A 21,302-nucleotide genomic window follows, 5' to 3' on the forward strand; every position below is an offset into this window, starting at 1 on the left:
ACAACACAGGGTCACAAAAGAGTCCCAAGGGGGGATCCAGGTCTGGTCCATCCCGCTGGCATCGTGGCAGCGTCCTCCCAAACCCGGCACCTCCCCGCGGCACAAAGCTCCGGGCACAGGCAGCTCTTTGGCAGCTCTTTATGTTTCAGCACTTTGATAGGTTTCCAATAAATTTGTTTTTAAAAAGTCAACTTAAAAAAGAAAACGACTCCTCTCTTGGCTGAGCAGATGATGCTGGTGGCACCCGACACGGGCGCATGGCCACTGCATGGGCCCCCCAGGACATCCCCGCTGCTTGGGGAGCTCAGGACTCCATCGCGCTGGTGGATCCGGGGTGCGCAGCACCCACCACCCTCAGTTCATGAACTGGGTGTACCCCTCTGCCCCGGTGACAATGACGTCCATCCAGATGCGCATGGCCTCGGCCGAGGGGGCCACCATATAGTACAGGCGGTCGTGCGTCTTGACACAGAAGGTGAGCGCAGGGTTGGGGCTCTGTGGAGGAGGAAGAGGATGGTGTCAGTGCTCTGCTTCCTCGGAGCAGCACTGTGCTCCCCTTTCTGCCCCCACAAGGCCCAGCACCGGGCTCCTGCCATCAGCACCGTGGGGAGGAGGTGCCACTGGGGGCCATGGATCATGGATTTAACAGCTTTAAGTGAGAAACGACGGATTTAGATTGGATATTAGGTAGAAGCTCTTCCCTGGGAGGGTGCTGAGGCGCTGGCACAGGGTGCCCAGAGAAGCTGTGGCTGTCCCATCCCCGGCAGTGTTCAAGGCCAGGTTGGACACAGGGGCTTGGAGCAAGCTGCTCCAGTGGAAGGTGTCCCTGCCCGTGGCAGGGGTTGCAACCGAATGGCCTTTAAGGTGCTTTCCAACCCAAACCATTCCAGGATTCTATGATTCTATCACCCTGGGAGCATCACCGGCATGAGCTGCCCCAGTGCCTCCTGTCTGCATGATGGGGGTTCATGCCAGGAGGTCCCCACGGGCATTGAGGCAGCAGCAGTGCCCAGCTCTCACCTTTGCAGCACTGCGGAGGTGGTCGTAGTAAACCTCTTCAATGGCTTGGAAGTAGATGACGCCCTTCAGCTTCGTCTCGTGTTTATCTGCTCGAGAGAGGGAATCGGTGTTGATCACGGTGTGCAGGCGATGACACAGGGAGGGACACAGGAAGGGGCACGGGGCAGCACAGGGACTCACCCACATAGTAGGAGAGGGTGCGCTTCATGCGGTCGAAGACAAACCAGCGCTTCTTCCAAGACTTGATCTTGCCGCCCATCTTGACCAGGTAGCCCTTGCACATCTTCTCTGTGAGGATGACATGGTAGCAGGTGTCCACACTGTGGCCCGAGGACTCGATGTGCAGCCGCAGGTCAAAATCCTCTTTGCGGATGGGGAGGTACCGTGTCAGGGGACGAGCCTGGAAAAGCAGAGCCCTGCAAAGCCTGCCAGTGGGACAAGGACCGTATCCCCTCTGGACACGGGTGGGGAGCAGGGATCCTGCGCTGCAGGTGGCACACACGCCTCACCTGCGAGAAGTGCTTCTCGCGCAGCTTGACCTCCTTCTCCACCAGCTTCTGCCTCCGCGCGGTCTCGTCCTGCAGCCGCCGCTCCAGCTGCTCCCGGCGCCGGCGCTCATCCTCCAGCGCCTGCCGCCGCAGCTCCATCTCCCGCTCCTGCCGGCACACGCAGCCGCTCAGCTCTGAGCACTGGGGCCCTGCACCCTGGCTGGCCGTGGCACCGGTGCCCCTGCTCACCCGGGACTCCATCAGCCGCGACTTCTCCGCATGTGCCTCCTTCAGCATCTTCTCCATCTCCTCGATCTTCCCTCCCTCCATGCCGCTGGCACTGCAAGAGAGCCGCAGCTGCCATCCCAGCACGAAGGAGCTCAAGCCGGCGCTGTGGCCAGCAGAGCAGGCTGTTTCTCCGGCCGTGGCAGCTGGCCCCAGGGTTACCTGGACATGTTGTCGGGTGAGCAGGCAGAGTTGTTGCCGGTGGAGATGCTGGTCTCCATGCTGTCTGAGCTCTCCAGGCTGAGGGTGTCATATGCGTGGTCCAGCTCCTCGGCACGGGGCCCACCGCCATGGGGACGGTGGTGGTGGAGGATGGAGTGATGCACAAGGCGGGGGAAGGCAGTGGGGAAGGGGGGCTGCCCGTGCAGGGCTTCCCACTGGGACTGAGCCTCGGCAGCCGCTTTCTGCTTCAGCTCCGCCAGCCGCCGCTTCTGCTCCTCGATCACCTGCTGACCTGGGCCATGGGAAGACAACCACAACTGAGCACTCCGCACTCAGCGCCGCACCACTGCAGGTGAGGGGATGGCACTGGCAGGAGAAGACACAGCAGGCACTGCTGGAACTGGCAGGGATGGTTGGTGCAGCGGAGAGATCCTTCACTACTCCCTGCAAGCAACACCTCTCTGGGAGGAGGAAGGGGTCCAGGCAGCCAAGGGGAGCACATGCACCAGGCTGGCAGCAGCAGGCTGGGCAAAGCATTAGCGAGTTGGGAATGCACAAGGCTGTTCCTAAGCGGATGCCTGGAGGCACCTGGGGTCCTGGGCTGGTCATGCCCCTCCTGTACACGGCACCCAGTGCCAGCAAACAGCCATGCTGCTGCCTCTGGGCTGCCTGAGGCAGGCCAAGCCACCACACGTCTCTACCTGGTAGCTCGCCCGGCTGCAAGGGCTCTGCTGGGAGCGGCTCGGCTGCAGACACGCCGTCAGGTGGAGGGGTCGGGAGGGAGAGAGGGGGGGGAAGCAAGAGACCGTGAGGGAGGCACCGCATCCCTCCAGAGCACCGCCGCTGCTTCCTCCGGGCTCCCCTCTCCATCGCCCGAGCAGCGGCGGGGAAGCGTGTCCCAAAGCCCCACCACGCCACAGAGCCAGGCGTGGAACCGGCGCTCACCCTTCTGCTGCAGGGCCAGCTGGCGCTTGGTCTCGATGTCCTGCAGCGTGGCCGCCAGGTTGTGGGGCAGGCTGCCCGCCGGGCTCAGGGGGCCCTGGACAGGACGGCAGGCACTGGGCTGTGGGGATGGACAGGGGCTGGCACCGGCTGCGCAGGAGCCCCCATGCCCGGGGCCAAGCAATGCCGGCTCCCCCCGGTGGCAGTACCTTGGGTGAGGGGCTGCGCCCCAGCACGGAGAGGTTGAGCTGCGAGGATGAGGGGGTCCCGCTCTTCATCCGAGTTGTGAGGACACCGGTGTCACCTTCTGTCTTGGCACGATAGACCTGGGCATGGAGACACAAAGGTGAGAGTCATGGGGGGCTGCAAAAGCCCCATGGACAGACGGCTCAGCTGTCACTGGGGCTGAGCATCCCCTCCCCAGATCCTGCCCCTGTGTGGGTGCCACCTTGGCAGAGGTGCAGGCAAGAGGAGGCAGTGGCTGCCTGCCCCAGGCGTACTGCCCGCTGCGGGTCTGTTCTGCCTCTGCCTTGCAAGGTGGAACCGGCAGGAATACCCCCATGCTGTCCTGCTCCTGCTGCGGCCAGCAGCCCCAAAACCTGAGCCCCAGCAACAGCGAGCTGGGATTACCTGGAGAGGCTTGAGAGAGAGGTGAGCTTTAGCTGGAAGCGGAGGAGGGGAAGAAGGAGGAGAGACAGAGGAGAAGGAGGTCTCAAAGCCAGCCATGACCTCCTGGTACCACTTCTCTAAATCAAGAGCTGGGAGCCATACAGAGCCCCCCAGCAGCTGCTGCTCCATCTGGAGAGAAACGCCGCATGAGAAAGGACAAAGAGCGAAACGTAGCGAGAGAGACAGACAGACGGACAGAGATAGAGAGGTCAGAGCATCCCTGCTTGCACCTGCACCACCCACAGCATGGCACCTGCACACCCCAAGGACCCTGCACCCTCCCTGGCTGAGTCCTGCAGCTCCAGGACCCCCTTGGCTGCTTGTAGTGCCTGCAAGAGCCAATGGAAGTGCCAGGAGGGCACAGAGACACCCTACCCCGCACCGCAGGCTCAGGCAGGTGCAAGGCACCGGGCAGGCAGCTGGAGACAGGCCCCGCTGCCGCTCAGCCTCATCCACAGCTCACCCTGATCCCTGCATCCCCATCACCTCCCAGGGAGGGCGCAGGGGCAGAGGAAGGGAAAAAGGGCACAAACCTCTGCAGAGACGGAAGGAGAAGAGAGAGATGGAGGAGGAGTAGGAGTAATGCAGCCTGAAGGAGATGAAGGAGATGGAGGGGCGCAGGCCAGTGGGGAAGCGGCAACAGGGTGGAGGTGGCCCAGGATGCCTGAGAGCTGCTCAACGGTCACATACTGGGCAGAGAGAAGCAGATTAAACTGGGAGAAGAGGCTCTGAGCAAGGGCAAGCAGGCACAGCGGAATGAGCAGGCGGCTCCAGCCCCTCAAAGAGGGTGCCACGTCCCTGGGAGGCCGGGAGCTGCTGCTGGGCACTGGCTCTGTCCCTGCCTGCTCTGCACCCTCCTCTCCTGGGACTGGAAGCTGGAACTGGGTCAAGCCCAGTTCTGAGGCAAGCAAAGAGCCAGCCTCCCGCCCCGCTGAGCACCCACTCTGCTCCCCGGCCCTGCTGCTGCCACCCCAGCGGGCACAGCCCATCCAGAGCTGCTGAGTAGCGCTCCCACCAAGGAGACTGGGTGACTCCAGCCTGTGCTCCCTGCTCAGCTGCAGCCAGAGAGGCCCCCACAGCCCAAGAGAGCTGGTGGGCTCTGAACACCAGGGCACACGGGGAGGCCACGTGCTCTGCAGCATCCTCATTGCTGCCCGGGATGCAGTGGCAACCCAAGGGAGTGAACCCGAGCATGCTCTGGAGCGGGTACCTCATCAGCTGCAGGAGGTACAGCAAGCAAGAAAGAGCGCTGAGCGGCAGCAGAGGCAGCAGCAGAAGCTTTAGTGTCCAGGCTGGGGCCGTGCGCATTGCTGCAGAACCTGAAAACGTCAGACAGCCTCATGTACTCCTAGAAATCCACAGCGGAGGAGAAGGAGGAGAGTTAGAGCCATGCGCTGGCATCACGGCACCGACTGCAAAGCGGGAGCAAATCTCCCCACATGCACATGCCCCGCCGCCGCCTGCCCAGCCCTCCCTTTCTCTTCCCTTCCCTCCCTTTCTCTTCCCTTCCCTTCCCTTCCCCACTGCTCACCCTGCCTGTGGCTGCCCGAGCAGGGCTGGGTGTCCCAGCTGCCTCGCTCCTGCCTTAGGCACAGCCTTGCTGGGTGAAGGCTGGAGATGGAGCCTGCCCTGACAATGCACCTTCACCCGTTCCCCATCACCCACATCTTGGGGTCCCCAGCCGCAAGCTCTCTCTGGTGCATTAGCACCAGATGAGGCCCCCACCACAGAACTCAGCCTGTTCTAAGCCACTTTAAAATCCACTTCCCTCACCCTTTTTGAACCAAACATGCTAAAGCTGGGGATTTGCTCTTTTTTCTGGCTAGCAGGAACCTAAAGGATGCTCCCAGAAACAGCCCAGCTGCGGGTCAGCAGCGGCAGGGGGGGAGTGCAGGGACGCCTGTGCCACATGGGGTTAAAAACCGAGCATCAGGCTCAGGAGAGCACCTCAGGAGAGTGTTAATGAGCACAGCGGCTCCAGAGCTGAATGAGAAAGGGCCCAGCCGTGCCACCGCAGCCGCTGCTGTGCCGCGGGGATGCCCTGCTGCCCGACGGCGGTGTTAGTGCACCCAAGGGGTCTGGTGGCGGCTCGGCCGAGGAGGGGTAAGCGGGCCGGCACGTGCGGTTAGTCTGTTACCTCGTGTGCCCTGGGGTAGGAGCGGGCGGCAGGAGAAGCTAAGGAGGCAGTTGCAGCCGGCGGGGGGCTCAGGAGCTTAGCTCCCTCCAACAGCTCATAAGGCTCTGAGATATGGAGGGTCTCCTGTTGGAGGTCAAAGATCACATAGGCAAGGCGGGCACGGGCAGCAGCAGAAGCCCTGCTGCAGGCAGGCACAGGGGACTGTGCCATCCTGCCCTTCTCTGCAGCAGCAGATCGGGGGGCACCGGGTCCCCATTCAGAACCACGAGCGGGGCAACAGGGTGACCCACTCCCACCTACAAGTCTTTGGACATGAACTGGAAGGAGTCCCCTGTGCCAGCATGAGCAACAGTGCTTGGGGTGGCAGCAGAGCAGCCCTAGGGACCGTACCTCCAATCTCTCCACTTACCTCTCTGAGAGCTGAAGACATTTTGGGGAAGCTCCTGCCGCCTGTGACGAGCTGGTATCGCCTCTCCAGAGACACGAGCTTCTCCTTCTCCTGAGCACAGGGTGACAGTGAGAGCAGAGGCACCTGATGGCTACCAGCCCAGCACCCCATGCCCGGCCCCCCAAGCTCACCCTGACTGCCAGCACCCCAGGAAGAGCCAGCACAACCTCACCCCCTGCCTCAGGCACCCCTAGGGCCAGGGAGCAGGCATTGACCTGCCAATGGCTGCGTTACCTTCTGCAGGAGCTGCAGGACACTGTTCCTCTCCCTGGCCAGGTGCTCGGCCTCCTGGGCACTCTGCAGCCGGATCTGGGCAGCCTGGGCATCCAGGGCAGCCACCCGCTCCTGGGAGCAGGAATGGGAATGAGCTGGCTGCCGGCGAGCCGTGGGGCACAGCCTGGACCCGCTGCCCTCTCCTTCCCTACCTTCCTGCGGGTGATGCTGCGGTGGCACTCGGCCCGGCTCTGCAGGAGCTGCTGCCCCCGCGCCTCACGCTCCTCCTCGAGGCGGCTCTCCCGCTCCAGCTGCTGGAACTCCAGGTCCTCAAACAGCTTGGCCTCGGTCTCCAGCACCTCCGCCTCCTGCAGACACACAAGGGCACAGTGGGTCACCCCCTCTGGACAGGCATCCCACAGCAAAACCTCCTGACGTGCCCCCACGACCTGCTGGGGCTGGCCAGGGACAGGAACCCATGGCAAAACCTGTCCCCGGTGCCCTGTGCAGGCAGGCAGGCAGCCTTCCCTCCTGCTTGGCACCAGCAACACCAGCTACCTCTACCCAGCTGGAGAAGGTGATGGCGGTGCTGGCCACAGACCAGCTCAGAGCTGTCACCCCCAGGTGACGACGAGCTCGCCATGGCTTTAGGCTAGGTGCCCTCATTGAACCACATCCGGGCCAGCACCGTGCCCTGCCAAGCAGCAAAACACCATACGCTGCCATAACCACCAAAATGCAATCCTGCATCATCAGCTGATGGGCAGCAGAGCCCTAATGGATGAGCACCATGCTGGACAAATAGCATCCTCCCAGCCTTTGAGCACCGACAGCACACGGCAGCACCCAGCTCAGAGTGCAGAAATCACATCAGGCTCGCCATGGGGATGCGCTCCATCCTGCTCTGGGAGCAGGGCACCCCTTGCTCTTGTGGAATGGCATGGCACCACCGGCGTGGTGGCTGCCGAGGGCTCCCACACACTGGGACTAACCCATCACTGTCCCTGCCTGCTGCACATTGGGACCCACATCCAGCATGGGGGTGCCTGCCCTAAGCAGGCTGCAACAAAGAGGGTTCATTGCACAGCAAGGGCTGGGAAAGGTCAGACACTACTGGAAAATACCAGATAATGGGAAAAAATGCTGCAGACCGGCGGTAATGTAAACTGACGGCACCGTGTAAATAAACGCTCTCAGGAAATAGCTGGAAGCTGCGAGATGAGGACCCGGCGGTCCCCGAGTCTCCCCAGCCTGCCCTCCTTTGGGGCAGGACCGGTCCAGAGGAGCACGGCAGCTCCCTGGTGATGCTCTGCCAAGCCAGCACTGCGCCCTGGGCCCGGGCGAGCGGAAGCTTACCAGGACGGCGGAGCCCGGTGCCAGCCACCTCCAGCCCGGGTGTGATGCTCCCCGTGCGGCCCCGGCTGGCGGGGAAGAGCTGGCCTAAGCTGGAGCGGAGGGAGGTGGGCCATGATCCGGGAGGGGTGGGGGGAGACACTGACCCTTCGCATCTGCTCCCGCAACTGCTCCCGCATTGACTCAGGGCACTTATCAAGGTGGCTCTTCGACTCATGGTAAAGCGCCCGGAGTTGCTCTAGCTCCTTCCTTTCAGCATCAACCTTTGCCCTTTCCTGAATCGGGGGAGAACGAGACAAAACAAAAAGTAGAAAAGAAAACAAAAAAAAAAAAAAAAGAGAAGAGAGAAAACACTTCTCAAGTTGGCGCCATGCAGAAGCTGCAGAGTTAGAGAGGGGCTTGGCTGAAGAGGAGGCTCGCAGGGAGGAGCATCACGGCATCTACAGAGGCATCGAGAGAGGAACAGCCATGGGGACCCAGACTGGGCAGTGTTAGAGGGGTTATGGCCAGCCCTCGACCTCAGCCTTGTGTTCACGTGCCAAAAGCCCACTTGTGGGCCATGAAAAGATCAGTGCTGACAGCATGGATAAAGTCATCCTGATCCTGCAGACGGCTGCACCACAGTGGATCACTCTGAATCACCACTAACCAGCTTTGCTACTTGGTGCTCATCATCCGAGATGTTGCCAATTAAAACACAGCAGGTCCCATCTACATCTACTGAGGCTGAGGGACCATGGACCACCCCCATCCGTCAGGAGGAGGGGGCTGCCTGCAGGATGGCAGTGAAGACAGGAGACTGAGGTCCAACCCTGCTATCAGAGATGCTCAGGCTATGTAAAGTTAGTGGCAGACACTTGCTCCTGGACCTGGAAGGAGGGAGAAACATACCCAGCCCTTCCTCCCATAGCCACACGAGCAGTACAATGGAAGCCAGCAACATGGGGCTGGCGTAGGGGATCACCTCCTGCAGGTCTGGCAGCACCATATGGCAGTCAGGCACTGGGAAACACACACCGTGGCAGCACAGACACATGGGGGATCTATGGATGCAGGAGGGCGAGACAGGGGCTGTAGTGTGCCTGGGAGCTCTCAGGCACGCAGAGGTGCTGGCAGACTTGAGAACAGTTAGTGCAGGCTGTGCAGGCTGGTTAGGAAAGCAGTGGTTAGGTCAGCAGGTCAGAGCTGGATTTCCCTATGCTCCTCTCCTAACTCTGCATGAGGCTGCCCCTGCCTAGAGAAGATGCCTGCAAAGGGCTGGAAGACCAAAACAGGACAAAACCACCAAACACCGCATGGGCACTGCTGGCAGGCACCGACGGCAGCTCTGCCCAGCCACGGGCAACCAAACAGCACCTACAGACACGGTGCCAGCCAGACCCCTACAGACATCAGCACCGCATCACGGCAGCTCCCAGCTGCCAGCAGGAGCCAGGCAAACAGAACAGCTCACCCCGGGCTGTGCCATGCTGCCAGCAAGGCTGCAGGATGGCTGCAACCAGTAGCCAGGTCAAGCGGCAATGGTGCCTTCAGGCCGGCCTGGAGATCACAGCAGCAACTGCACCAAAGATGCCAAAACCACTCGAGGGGAAGGGGGCCAGGACCCCTCCCCAGCCACTGAGCCAAGGGGAACACCTGCCGCGATTTCCTGCCCACCTCCAGTGAGCCGAACCCTACAGCAGCAGCCACCGTCACACATGAAGATGCCCCAGTGGGCAACACAGTGGGGGAACTGGCCACAAGACAGAGCCCATCACAAGGGCAGGGAATTGGGAGCACTGAGGACCCCACTCCACATCAGCGATGCCGACTGCAGGCAGTGGATGTCCAGGAAAGCCTCACACCACAAAACCTCCCTGTGAGACCCCTCTGGTGTGACAGAGGGTGGCGGAAATGCAGCCCAAGTGCCAGCCCTGCCCTCCTCTGGCAGCACTGTTGGACCTGACCCAGGCAGACAGCAACAGATCCCCCCCAGGATGTGAACCCAGAGTGGATGTTCCTCAATGCCCCTGCAAAGCCCAGGGACAGTAGAACATGTCCAGATGAGAACACTGCAGCACGGAGGAGGACCACAGCACCACTGCAAGCACTGAGGAGGGCACGACACAGCCTGACACAGGGCTCACCTTGTCCCGCTCCTTCCGGATGCTGGCATCCAGGCTGGAGAGCTTCTCCTGCAGCTGCTGCACTGCCTCCTGCTCCTGCCGCAGCCGTGCCGCCTCTGACTCACGCTCGCCCTGCAGCAGCGCCCGCTCCATCTCTGCCTGGATGGGCATGGCCACATCAGGATGGCTGCCCCGGCCAGGTCCAGCTCTGCCCATGGCACTGGGTGCTGGCCAGTGAGCAGCGGGGTACCCAACAGGGCTCCCCATCCCCTCACCTCTCGCGACACCTCCTGCAGCTGCTGCTCCAGCTCCTTGACGCGGCCCTTGAGCTGGTCCAGGCGGCCGAGCACGCTGGCACGCTCCTCCTCCAGCCGCTGTGCCTCCTTGGCCCGGGGGCCCGCCAGCTCCTCGTGCTGCAGAGAGGGCAGGTTAGCACGGTGCAGCACAGCATGGTGCGGCATGGCACGGCACAACCATGCCCTCACCTCGTGGTGGGTGCTCTCGGTGCTGCTGCACTCCTCCTTCAGGTTCTCCTCATCCGACCTCTCCAAGCTCTCCCTCTGCCGCAGCTCCTCAGCAGCACGGCCCAGAGCCACAGCACCCCTGGGCGCCCGCCGGCCAGCATCCACGTCACCAGCCAGGAGCCGGTGCACGTCACCCGGCTCGGTGCTGTCTGTCTTGGTGTACTCAGCGCAGAGGTTCAGGATGGTCTCCAGGCGCTGCCGCTCCTGCAGGGAAGAACGGTCAGCGTGGTGCGCATCCCGGCACGGCCACTGGCAGAGCCCGATAGCAGTCGCCGGGATGTGGGCTTGCTCCTTGCCCTGCCCACATGCTGGGCTGGGCTGGGGACATTGCAAAGCCCAACACAGCCCACCGCCAGGCACACGATGCAGCAGGAGCTGGGGACAGACTAATTCCAGGCAGCAGTGGTGGCTGCCGAGCACCTCCGCTATTTCCAGGCAGTGAGTCAGGCCGCCCGCGCCGGCGTGAGTCAGGGCTGAGCCAACAGGGCTCCAGCACGGCCCCGGCTCCAGCAGATGCACAGGGCAAACCCCACCCAGGCAGCTGCAGGCGCTATAAAAACTCCATCTACCCTAAATATAGATGTGATGCCCACAAAGCCACGGCACCGTCGCTGACAGACACGGCACTGGTGGGGCAGGAGGAGACGTGAATGGCTTTGCAAAGGCAGGAGTGCCACAATTTCAGATGCAGCCCCACGGAGCCATGGGACCGACCCATGGCTGTCCCTGGGCTGCTGCGAACTGGGGACTTTGTGCTGCCATGCACTGACGGCCGCTCCTGGTCATAATCCCCCCGGATAAGCCGGCAGCTGCGGCAAATCCCTGAGAGCAAGGGCCAGGTTTTAAAGCAGCAAAAGCCAAAAGGCATTTGCAAAGAGGGCATCCCACGCTCAAACATGGTCCCATGTGCCCCCCGGCCGCAGGGCTCACCAGGCGCTCCATCTCCTGCTCCCGCACCCGCTCCTGCCGCTGCCGCCGGTGGTACTCCAGCAGTTCGTCCTCATTGTCGCTGATCTCGGTGATGCTGTTCTTGCGCTCCCGCGGCCCTGCCGGCAGCCGGGGGTCCCCCAGGGGCTTCCTGGGGGTGCGGGGGCTCTGCCGGGGCGAGGGCATGGCTGTGGAGCCCAGCCCGTAGGCAGGGCTCAGGCAGGAGCCGAAGCTGGGGCGGCGTGGGGGGGTGTCCACTGGCAGCGGGGGCGAGGGGCTCCCGGTGCCCCGCGGCTCCTCCAGGCCCTTGCGCCGGGTGCGGGGGCTGCTGGGCACCTCCCTGCCCAGCCGGGGCTGCGGGGATGGGGCTTCAGGGACCACACGGGGGCTGGCGGCGCGGCGAGACAGGGATGGGCTCAGCGGGGGCAGCTCCCGCATGCTCTCCATGTTCCTCCGGGCTGCCCGCGGGCTCTCGGGGGGCTGCAGCCGGGTCTCCAGAGCTGCCCTGCTGGGGGGCTGCCGGCTGGGGACCAGCAGGTCCCGTGGCTCCCGGAAGGGGCTGGGGGGTCGCTCCTGCAGGGCTGCCCGTGGCCGCGGGGCTGCTCTGGGTGTCAGCCGGGGGCTGCCTGCCCGGTGCTCCCCAAGCCGCTCGGCTGGCCAAGGGTCGCCAGGTCCCCCGCCAGGCATAGGGGGTGGCTGCACGGCATGGTTGTAGCTGGAGGAGCGGAGCGGGACAAGGGGTGGCACGGCTGGACCCTGCTCCTGGCTGCTGGGCGAAGGGCTGGTGTAGCCACCGCTGCTGGCCGGGGACGAGAGCGGGGAGAAGTTCTCATAGCTGGAGCCCCCTGACGTGGCTCCGGGGCTGGGTGGAGGGGACAGGAGGCAGCGCCCACCCCCATTCACCACAGGGGACAGAGGAGACCGGCCGTGGGCAGGGGGCTTCTTGCCAGCAGGAGATGCCGACTCCTCCAGCACCAGCGAGTCCATGATGTCCTGCAGGTCCTTCTCGATGGAGCTGACGAGGGAGCTGTGGCTGGGACACCCATGCTCTGGCGGCTGGTGGCCACCATTCACCAGAGGCTCGGCCTCTGTGGGGAGGCACAGGAGCAGATGTCAGCATGGCAAGACCCCCCACAGCCCCTGCTAGGGCTGGCATCCCACAGGGCATCACCCCCTGATGCAGCCTTGCAGAGCCAGTGCGGGGATTCAGCTCCTCTCCCCCCAGCCCCACTGCCACCATTTCCCACTGTGGCGGGGGAGCCAGGCCAGGGAGGAGGCTGGTATCCCGCTGGCCCCATCATCACCAGGGAGACAGAAACCTGATAGCACAGCACAGCCGCCTGCTCCTGCTCCTGACATCCCCGCGCTGCCACAGCTCCAAGCCCCACTCCCTCGGGAGCAGCTGCTTGTGCCAGCCGCTGGTGCCCACCAGTCATCCCTGGCACGCTCTGGCACCCCAGAAACAGGGCAGAGATGGACAGCCAAAAGCCACCGAGTGCGTCCCTGCGGCATATCCAGACCCACTGCCGTGTCATCTGCAGCCTTCCTGTGCCCCCAGCCTGAGTGCCCCTGCCCAGGCTGCCCTGTCCTCCCAGCGCAGCACCGATGTGCCTGTCACTCAGGGGACGAGCCAATAGCGGCAGGCACGGAGCCTGGCCAGGAGAACGGAGCCTGGCCAGGAGAACGTGCCACCCGAGCTGCGTCACCCCTGGCACCCAGCGGCTCCCATGCGGCGGCCGGCAATGCCTCTATGCCCAGAGAGATGTGCCTCAGCACGGCCTGTGTGATCCTGCCTGCTCCCGCAGGTGCCCGAGGGACTGCGCGGGGCCCACATGGGATGCTCCTTGGCCACATCCTGCTCTGTGGCCACGCCACCTCCCGATGTCCCTCCTCCCGTCCCCCAGCTGCAGGGTGTGCTGCCTTCCCGACACACACGTGGCACGGCGAGGCTGCCAAGCTCCTCTCTCCGTGCCAGGTCGTGCCGGTCGGGGCAGGGAGAAGGGCTACCAGCCCAGGGATCGCTGCTGGGGATGCGAACATCCCCGGGAACCAGGCGTGGCACCGGCACAAATCCTGCCGACCCCACAGACAGGCAGACGCAGCAAGATAAGCAGCCAGCGAGATGACTGCAGCCGGGGAAACGGCCTTCACAGCCTCCGCGTGGCCACCCCAAAATGTAAACACCCGCTCCAAGGCAGGCAGGGGGCCCCACGCACCCATCCTCAGCGTGGGACGATGGGTGATGGCTCTGCCACAGCCAGGCTGGCCAGAGGTGGGAGCTGTGCCTCTCTGCCCTCGCCATCACCCTCTTCCGAGGTGACATTAATCATTAACGAACACCAGCACAACTGCCGTGCCAAGACAACGGCTGGCACATCTGTGGCCAGGCGTGAGCCCTGCTCCCAAACACGGGGGACGGGGCTGGAGAGCATTGCGTGCTGGGCAGGCTGTGGCACGGGCCAGCATCCCCACCGCCTCGCTTGGGCACTTACTTGCTGGCAGCCCGTAGAGAGCCGCTGGGCTCCTGCCCCCCGCCGGGATCATGCTCTTCATCCACTTGGCCTCAGCGGGGTGGTTGAACCGGAGGAAGGTGGCCTGGCCCAGGCAGATGGTGCACCCTGTGGAGACAGGGGACAGGGCTCAGCCAGAGAGGTGCGGCCGGAGCCGGGCACTGGCCAGCCCTAAGGCTCATCCCCAGGAGGGGAGCGGGCTCCTGCCGTCAGCAGCGGCTTACGGGGAGGCTGAAATCCAGGTCACTCCCCGGCAGCTGCAGGCAGGCAGCGCGTCGCCGGTACAGGCACAGCTGGGGTCCCCGCCGGGGCCGCGCTGCTGCGGCGGCGCTGGCGATGCTCCAGGGCCTGCGCGGCTGCCAGCCCCAGACAAGACAGCTCCTGCCCCCGGCCCGAGGCGCAGCCTCTCGGGGGAAGGGGCCGGGAGCCGCGGGGGAACCGGGCGGCCCGGGCAGGGGCGGGGGGCCGGGAGCCGCGTGCCGGGAGCTGCGGGCGGCTGCAAGGCTCCGTGCCGCTGCAGACACACCCCGCTTTGAAGCACCCGCCAGAGCCACGGGGAGAGGCTCGCTCTGCACCGACAGCCGAAAATCCCTCGCCGGAGGGGACGTGGTTTGCGGAGCACCCAGCGAGCGAGATGCCGTGCGGATTAAAGGCCATCACCGCTGCGGGGGCCTGGCTGCCTTGTCCGAGCGGGGCCGAGGGAAGGAGTCCCGCTCCCCAGCAGCACCCCGGCTTGGCAAGAGCATCCCGCCGGCTGGGGGGCAATGCCAGTGCCCGGCCTGGCAATGGGCGACGGCTCCTCCAGCGACCTGCAGCCTCCCCGCACATCGGCACCGGCAGAGCCGCGCATCGCCCCAGCCAAGCGGGGTACCCCCGTCCCACACCCCGAGTGCCGGCCTCGCAGCTTGCCCCGCTGTGGCCAGGCACAGACACTGACCCTGCCCTGCGCCCTGCCTGCTGCCCGCAGGAGAAGCGGGGTCTCTGCCTGCACCCCAGCAGAACAAGGCTCTCACCGCCCGACCTGGGAACACCGGGACCCGCCGGGACCCGCGGCACCGGAGCCGTCGCGCCCGTTCACAGGCGGCTTCGTGGCTCCCATTGTCCCTCGAGGGGCCGCCCCCCACGGCGGGGTCCCCCCTTCCCCGAGGGGAGTTGGGGAAGGCGCACGGGCTGCACCGCGGCCGCCCGGGGGCGGCAAAGTGGTGTCCCCCCAACACCGCCCTCCCCGCCGTGGGCACGCGTGGCCCCGCCGCACTCACCGAGCCGCCGCCGCCGCCGCCCGGGCAGCGCCGCGCACCGCCCCCGAGGAGGGGCGGGGGGCGGGCGGGGACGGAGGGGGCCGGGCCTCTCGCTGCTCCGCCGCCGGGCGGGGTCCTCCCAGGAACCGGAGCTCGGGGCCCCCGGATCTGCCCGCGGTGCCCCGGGAGCGGCGGGGGGGACACAGTAGGGTCCAGGCCCCTCCGGCCATACAAGGCCACCGGCAGCGATGCCCAGGGAGACCCGGGCCATTTTCTCCACTCATCCCCTTCCCAAACCTGGCTGAGCACTTCCACTGTTGGCTGGGAAGCGGGTACAATGGCAGGGATCATTCCCTGGCCGGCACACTCACTTTCTGCCTCCACATCTCATCAGCTCCCCAGCGGTGCCAGCATCCGGCACATCCCCACCCCAGAGCAAAGAGACAGGAACATCCCAGCTGGGATGTGCGAGCGCAGGATGGATCCACAAACACCCCAATACCTCAGAGCAGACCACCGCAAACCAGGCCCTGCTCCGGAGCAGAGCAGAGCAGAACAGACTATCCCTACCTTGGGTGAGGCGCGTGGGCCGCCGCACTGGCACACCATCAATGGCACAAGCATTGCCGCAGGGGTGTAGGGTGAGCGTCCCCGCAGCGTTCTCGATGTAGCAGTGCTGGGGAGCCAGCCCAGGGCCCTGCAGGATGATGTCTGTCGTGGCAGTGCCAATGGTGGTCTTCCCTGCTGGCAGAGAGAACAGCTCAGCTTCCCTACCACCGGCAGCGTGCCCATGGGGACCTGCTGGCAGCCAGCACTCACCTTCCTCCAGGGGCAGGAGTGTGATGGCGGTGCTGAGCCGACCACTGCCCAAGCTCACCAGATGTGGCTTCTCCGTCTGCACCTTCAGTCCCTTGCCCGTGTCAATCAGGTCCAGAGGGCTGTTCTGCAGGAGGAGAGGGAGGGATGCTCACCACCCCTATGCCTGCAGCCTGCTCCCCTGCGCTGCCCACCTGGCCAGGTACAGGGAGCAATGCCCAGCACAGCAGTGTGCCTGCAGGACAGCCCAGCAGTGGGATGCAGGAGCTGAGGACTCCATCCCACCCATGCTGGCTGCCCCAGGGAGCAGACGTGAGCTGCTGGGGGAGCGGAAGATCTCCAAGGCTTGGGCTCTATCTAAGAGGATCCAAGATGCCAGCCGCTTAGCTCAATGGGCTTTGTTGCCGATCCCGTAATAGGATTGGGATGAGGAGAGGCCAGAAAACAGTGCCAGCCACCCGTGGTAGGGCTGGCTGGGGTGGAGAAGGGGTCCCGGTCCTGTGGCCCTGTGTGCTCACCTGGATGATGGTCTGGACTCTACGGTTTGGGCTGGCAGGGGTCCTGCTGGATGCCTCCATGGTGCCCGCTCGGAGACGAGGGGTGCTCTCGGACACAGGCTGCTGCCAGAAGAAACAGCACATCCAGGTGACCGTGCTGGGCACTGCTCTCCCATACTCCTGCTGCACATCTCTGCCTGAGCGTCAGCCTCACAAACCCCATCCAACCAGCATTTCCCACCATGAGGATTCCCCTCCTGAGCTTCCATTCCCAGCTGCCCAAAGCCACGAGCATCCCGCCTGGTGAGGCACGAGCCCCCATCCCCCAGCAAACCTATGTACTCCAAGCATCAGGAGAGGACATGGCACCAGAAGGAGCCGGAATACCAGCTCGGTTTTGGGGAACTGGTGTAGGAAGCGCACACACTAAACACCAAGAGCAGTGGGCAGCCAGACCCCAATTGCCACTGATGGATGAGGACTCAAGAGGACAGGATCCAGCTGCGCCCAGCAACATCTGCCTAATCCCTGACACACCGAGTGCCTATCCCAGGCGCACACCTCCCTTTGCTCCTGCACAGCCCAGCGCAGCAGCACCTCGGGGTGCACGAGCCGAGCTGAGTACACCGTGTCCCTGCCTGCACGCTGGCACCCGTGCCCACGGGAGGCACAGGCAGGAGGCAGCTCCGGGAGGAATCATTTCCGTCACCCGGTGCTCACGCCACAGTCGCAGCCCAGGCGATGCTTCGGGGTTACTAAATTTACCGTCTGCTGCTCCTCACGTCCCTCTCTTCCGCCCGGGGCCTGGCCGAGCGCGGCTTAACCCTTCCCGGGAAGGCCGGGGCAGCCGCACCGAACCGGGGAGCGCTCCCACTGCCCGAGGCACCCCGGTGCCGGGACAGCCGGGGACACCGGGGGGAGCGCTGGGCTCGGCTCCCTGCAGAGCCGCCCCCTGCACCGCCAGCCCCGCAGCCCGCGGGGCGAGGGACCCCCCCCCCCGGCTGGGCCAGAGCCGCGCTGGGCTGCGGGGGCGAGCGGGCGGCTCTTACACACTGCGGAAAAAATGAGGCGCTGGAAAACACCAGGCGTGGGATCCGGGCTGGGACAGAGCCCGCGCGGCCCCGTGCGACACCAGGGCCGCCCGCCCCACAGCCAGGGCTCCGTGGGGACCGCGGCTGCCCCACGCGGGGTGGGGACAGCTCGGCTGCAAGGGGATGTGGAGAGGCGGTACCCCAGGAAGACCTCCCCGCGGCCCACTGGCTGCAGGGGCAGGACCCTGCTTTCCCTTACCTGCCACCTCGTCCTGGTGCTGAGCGAGACCCTCCGTGGTAGGGTGCCCATGTCCCCCGGGCGCAGGGGGGCCACGCTTCCCAGCATCCGGAGACCCCAGAGCCCCGCCGAGTCCCTGACCCTCGCTGGCACCCAAGCCGAGCCACAATGTTCGGGAAGGAGGAAAAGCCAGGAGGGGCCAGGCGGCTGCATAGGAAGGGAGCGGGGCCAGGGTGGGATCCTGCACCGGCGTTAACCCCTTCCCAGCGCGGCTGTGCTGGTGGAGCTGGGTGGGCATCTTGCGGGACGCCAGCCCCATGCTCAGGGGGTCACCCCCACTCCTGCTGCCCAAACTCGCTCCACCCAGCACCCCTCGCTCCACAGGCACACCGGGAAGCGACCCTGGCATCCGGCTGCTCCCCGACGCCAACACTGACGGGCACCAGCCCCCCAGCATCACCCTCCACGGGAGCCCCTCACCTGGCTCCTCAGTGCGCCAGGGACGGCCGCCGTCCCCCTGCCCGTGCCTCGGGGGTGCAGCCCCTCTCCAGCCGGCTCTGCCGTCGGAATGCGGGGCGAGAGCGCGGCTGCCCCGGCCGGCGCCCCAGCGCTGGGGCGGACAAGGCGGCCTTTCTTCTCCCGCCGCCGCCTGCAGAACGCGCCGCTTGTTCCCGCCGTGGGAAGCGGTGAAGGCAGCAAATGCCAAGGGGTCGGGCTCGGTTACCGCCAGCCAGCCCCCGGCCGCCGTGGCCCCCGCTCAGCCCGGCCTCCCCGAGGACAAAAGCCCCTTTCTTCTCCGGGCGCAGGCAGAGGCCTCACCTGGGTGGACGCCCAGCCCCTGCCAACGCGGGGCCCCCGCCGGTGCCGGACGGGCGGCACTGTCCCCCCATCACCACCGCGCTCCCCTGCACCACCGCGCCCTGCCTGCCCCCACCGCACAGGGTCTGCCCCTGCCTGACGTGCGGCTGCCCACCGGGACTCAACCTGCCCACAGCAGTCGGTGGGCAGACCACGGCGCCGCCCCCTGTGCTACCGGCCGGGGTGCAGCCAGGGCACGACCAGTCCCCGGTCACACAAGGGCCATGCCGGTGAAGCGGAGCACAGCCTGGCACACCCTGCCATGCATCCCTCGCGGTGCCAGCCATGCAGGGGTAGGCACACGGCATCCCGGGACGCAGCCTCTCCTCCCCACTCATGGCTGGGTGAGTCACAGGAGGAAGCCAGAAAGGCCGAGCTAACGGGCGCGCACCGCAGAGCATTGCAGCCTCCATCCAACTTGGCTGCCTGCTTGCTCCCCATCTGCTAACGCGCTTAGGGCGCGCTTACCCCTTCCCACACCCTCCACTCCAGTAAACAACCGGTCATTCCGCCGGCAGCTGGGAATGGGGAGCCCATCTCCAGCACAAAGCTGGAGCGGAGCGAGGAGCCTGCTCCTTGAGACTTGGGGCTGCCCCACATCGAGCAGGGAACACCGAGCCGGCGCCATCCCACCCAGGCGAGGGACTGCAGAGGGGGCTGCATCGCGGTTGCTGTGACAACGCAACGCCCCTGGCAATAACATCACCGTAAATCAGCTGCCAGACGGCTCCGGAGGGAGCGGAGGAATCCCGGCCGCACCCGCTGATCTCAGCGCTCCCGGGAAGTGCTCCCGCTCCTCCGCAGCGCAGCTGCACTCGGCTGAGCCCGCGGCTCTGCCGGCATCGTGCCTCTGGCTCTCTGCGTGCTGGGGGATGCCCGAGTGTGCTTGGGTCAGGCAGGGCGTGCAGCCCAGCTTCCTGCTCCCAATGCTCCCCACAACGAACCAGCTCCGTACACGGTCCTGACCACGCTCAGAGCTCAAGCACCAAGCCCAACATCAGCACGTGGCTCTGCCCACCACAGCATGGACAGGGAAACCACAGCGCCGAGTTCTGCAACTGGTCCCTGGCACAATCTTGTTACCCAGCCCTAGATTCAGTGGGAGAGGAGCACGGGTGAACCTCACCTCTCCAAAACGGGCACCGCTCCGCTCCTTGCTGGTGTCTTGCCAGCAAGCACCGCCTGGTCACGCAAACCCGTATCTCCATCACCCTGCCCACTGCCGCCCCGCACACACAACGCTGGCACCGCGCGGCAAACCCAAACGTACAAGTTGCTGCCGAAGCAGCCCCGCTGCTGCCCGTGCCCGGGGAGGGATGGGTGCCGCGGGAGGAGGGCCCGAGCGCAGCGCCCTGTGCACAGCAGCTGAGCTCCTCCTGGGGCTGCCAAATTCCTCGGGCCTCCTGGCAGCGGCGCAGGACCCGCGGCGAGAGCGCGTCAGGAAGCCGGAGTAAACAAGGTCCCGCTGCAGAGCGGGGTCCGGCCAGGCCAGCGCCTTTCCCAGGCTCCCCGAGAGGAGCCGGGGACAAGCGGGGGCAGGCTCCGGCCAAGCGCCCATCCCTGCCTGCGGCCACCCACGATCCCGGTGGGATTCGGGGTCGGGAGCGCCTGATCCAGCCTCCCACGTGGGGCTGGATGCTCTCAGGGCCCCCACACCGACAAAACCCAACGTGATGTGGACCCCCAGAACCCAGGTTCCAGCCCACCCGTGTGCCCCCAAAACGTGCCACAGCGCCTGAAGGCTTCTCCTGGTCTCCCGCCTGCAGCTCCTTCCCCGCACACGTTCCTGGGAGCCCCCGAGCGGGCAGTGGCACCCACACACATCCCATGTCCCAGCGCAGACGCAGACAGAGCCCCCTGCCCTCACCGTACCCCAACGCGTTGCCCTTGGGGGGGTCCCGGCAGACCTGGACCCCACTCGCTTCCTGGGGGAAGCGGTTCCCGGTGCACGAGTGGGGTCCCCCCACCACAAGCCGTCCCCGGTGCCCCGAGCCCGGCCCGTTCTTCGCTACCGCTCACCTCAGCTCAGCTCCTCCGGTCCCGCCGCCGCTGTCGGTCGCCTCCGGGTCCGCCCCGGCCCGCGCGGGCCCGCCCCCCGCAGGGCTGAGCCCGAAGGACCGCCGCAAGCAGAGCCAGCTCCTCCGACAGAACTCTTTATTGGGTTAAAGACTCGTATTTGTGTACACTGGAATGTGCTCTAGTCCCTAGGCCAGTAGAGGGTTACAAAAGGGGATCCCGGCTCGGCTTCACTGTGACCCTCCAAACAATTCCAGGGGAAAAAAAAAGAAGAAAAAGCTCCGAACTACCCTCGACTCCATTTTAACATCATACGGAAAAGCAGCTCTCCACCAGGACCAAGCTAATGGGATTTGCCACCTACTTTGCTTTCCTAGGAACAGCGTTTGCTGTCCCACCCTCCCAGGGCCGGGATGAGGGATGGTTCCCTTGCGGGTGCTGCCAACAGAGGAGAGACCACGAACTTCTTCGGCAGAGGGCCCCAGGGAACAGAGACGCGCTCGCAGAGGTGCTCCCAGGAATGCGGTGTGTGAGCCTTCAGAGTGCTCCCTTTCTGTGACCATGTGGGCAACCCAGCATCCACAGCTCCATGCACCGAGGCCTTCCCCTGGCACTGAAAGAGCCGCAGGAAGGACATGCAGCTGGTTCTAACCTACACCACCTCCAAAGCCTGGCCCAAGAGGAGCTGCAGCGGACAGTGAGCCTGTGCACAGAGACAGTCCCTCTGGATGTTCTCCATCAGCAGCAGGAACATGCCAAAGTGTGGCCTGTGCCACTACGGAGCCCTCTCTGAGCCAGAGGCGAGCCCAGCTGCAAGGGCAGCAG

The 21,302-nt window shown here is 65.1% G+C and overlaps 1 protein-coding gene across 14 annotated transcripts; it reads right to left on the reverse strand.

Annotated features, from left to right (window-relative positions):
• Window positions 1–265: 265 nt before the first annotated feature.
• PHLDB1 (pleckstrin homology like domain family B member 1) lies at window positions 266–20,537 on the reverse strand. Of its 14 annotated transcripts, none has more exons than XM_057428228.1 (26): window positions 20,481–20,537; window positions 16,356–16,454; window positions 15,841–15,964; window positions 15,592–15,762; window positions 13,766–13,891; window positions 11,277–12,361; window positions 10,308–10,550; window positions 10,098–10,235; window positions 9,844–9,981; window positions 7,864–7,992; window positions 6,577–6,732; window positions 6,386–6,496; window positions 6,113–6,202; window positions 5,704–5,826; window positions 4,777–4,914; window positions 4,100–4,255; window positions 3,528–3,695; window positions 3,107–3,223; window positions 2,901–3,018; window positions 2,657–2,701; window positions 1,956–2,247; window positions 1,758–1,848; window positions 1,530–1,676; window positions 1,201–1,420; window positions 1,021–1,106; window positions 266–495 (listed from the first exon to the last, which is right to left on the reverse strand). In XM_057428228.1, exons 2-26 carry the CDS (start codon window positions 16,413–16,415, stop codon window positions 355–357), a joined length of 4,413 nt encoding a protein of 1,470 aa, XP_057284211.1. In that variant the 5' UTR covers window positions 16,416–16,454; window positions 20,481–20,537; the 3' UTR covers window positions 266–354. The 14 variants fall into 14 exon arrangements, with proteins under 14 accessions (XP_057284211.1, XP_057284204.1, XP_057284205.1 ...); XM_057428221.1 differs by lacking the exon at window positions 20,481–20,537 and adding an exon at window positions 17,625–17,940 and having other exon boundaries at window positions 16,356–16,457; XM_057428222.1 differs by lacking the exon at window positions 20,481–20,537 and adding an exon at window positions 17,625–17,939.
• Window positions 20,538–21,302: the final 765 nt, after the last annotated feature.

Source organism: Pezoporus wallicus, unplaced genomic scaffold (genome assembly GCF_028554395.1).
Source record: "Pezoporus wallicus isolate ANWC-B61680 ecotype Strahan unplaced genomic scaffold, APGP_CSIRO_Pwel_v1 contig_7819, whole genome shotgun sequence".
NCBI lineage: Eukaryota > Metazoa > Chordata > Aves > Psittaciformes > Psittacidae > Pezoporus > Pezoporus wallicus.

Excerpts from the sequence above, each read along its gene's own strand:
- PHLDB1 (XM_057428221.1), bottom strand. The coding sequence starts at position 17,816 with ATGCAGCCGCCTGGCCCCTCCTGGCTTTTCCTCCTTCCCGAACATTGT. Across the intron at positions 6,733-7,863 it reads TGCGGGAGCAGATGCGAAGG|GAGGCGGAGGTGCTGGAGAC; the intron begins GTCAGTGTCTCC and ends GTGTGTCTGCAG. Across the intron at positions 3,696-4,099 it reads CTCCTTCCGTCTCTGCAGAG|ATGGAGCAGCAGCTGCTGGG; the intron begins GTTTGTGCCCTT and ends GTTTCTCTCCAG.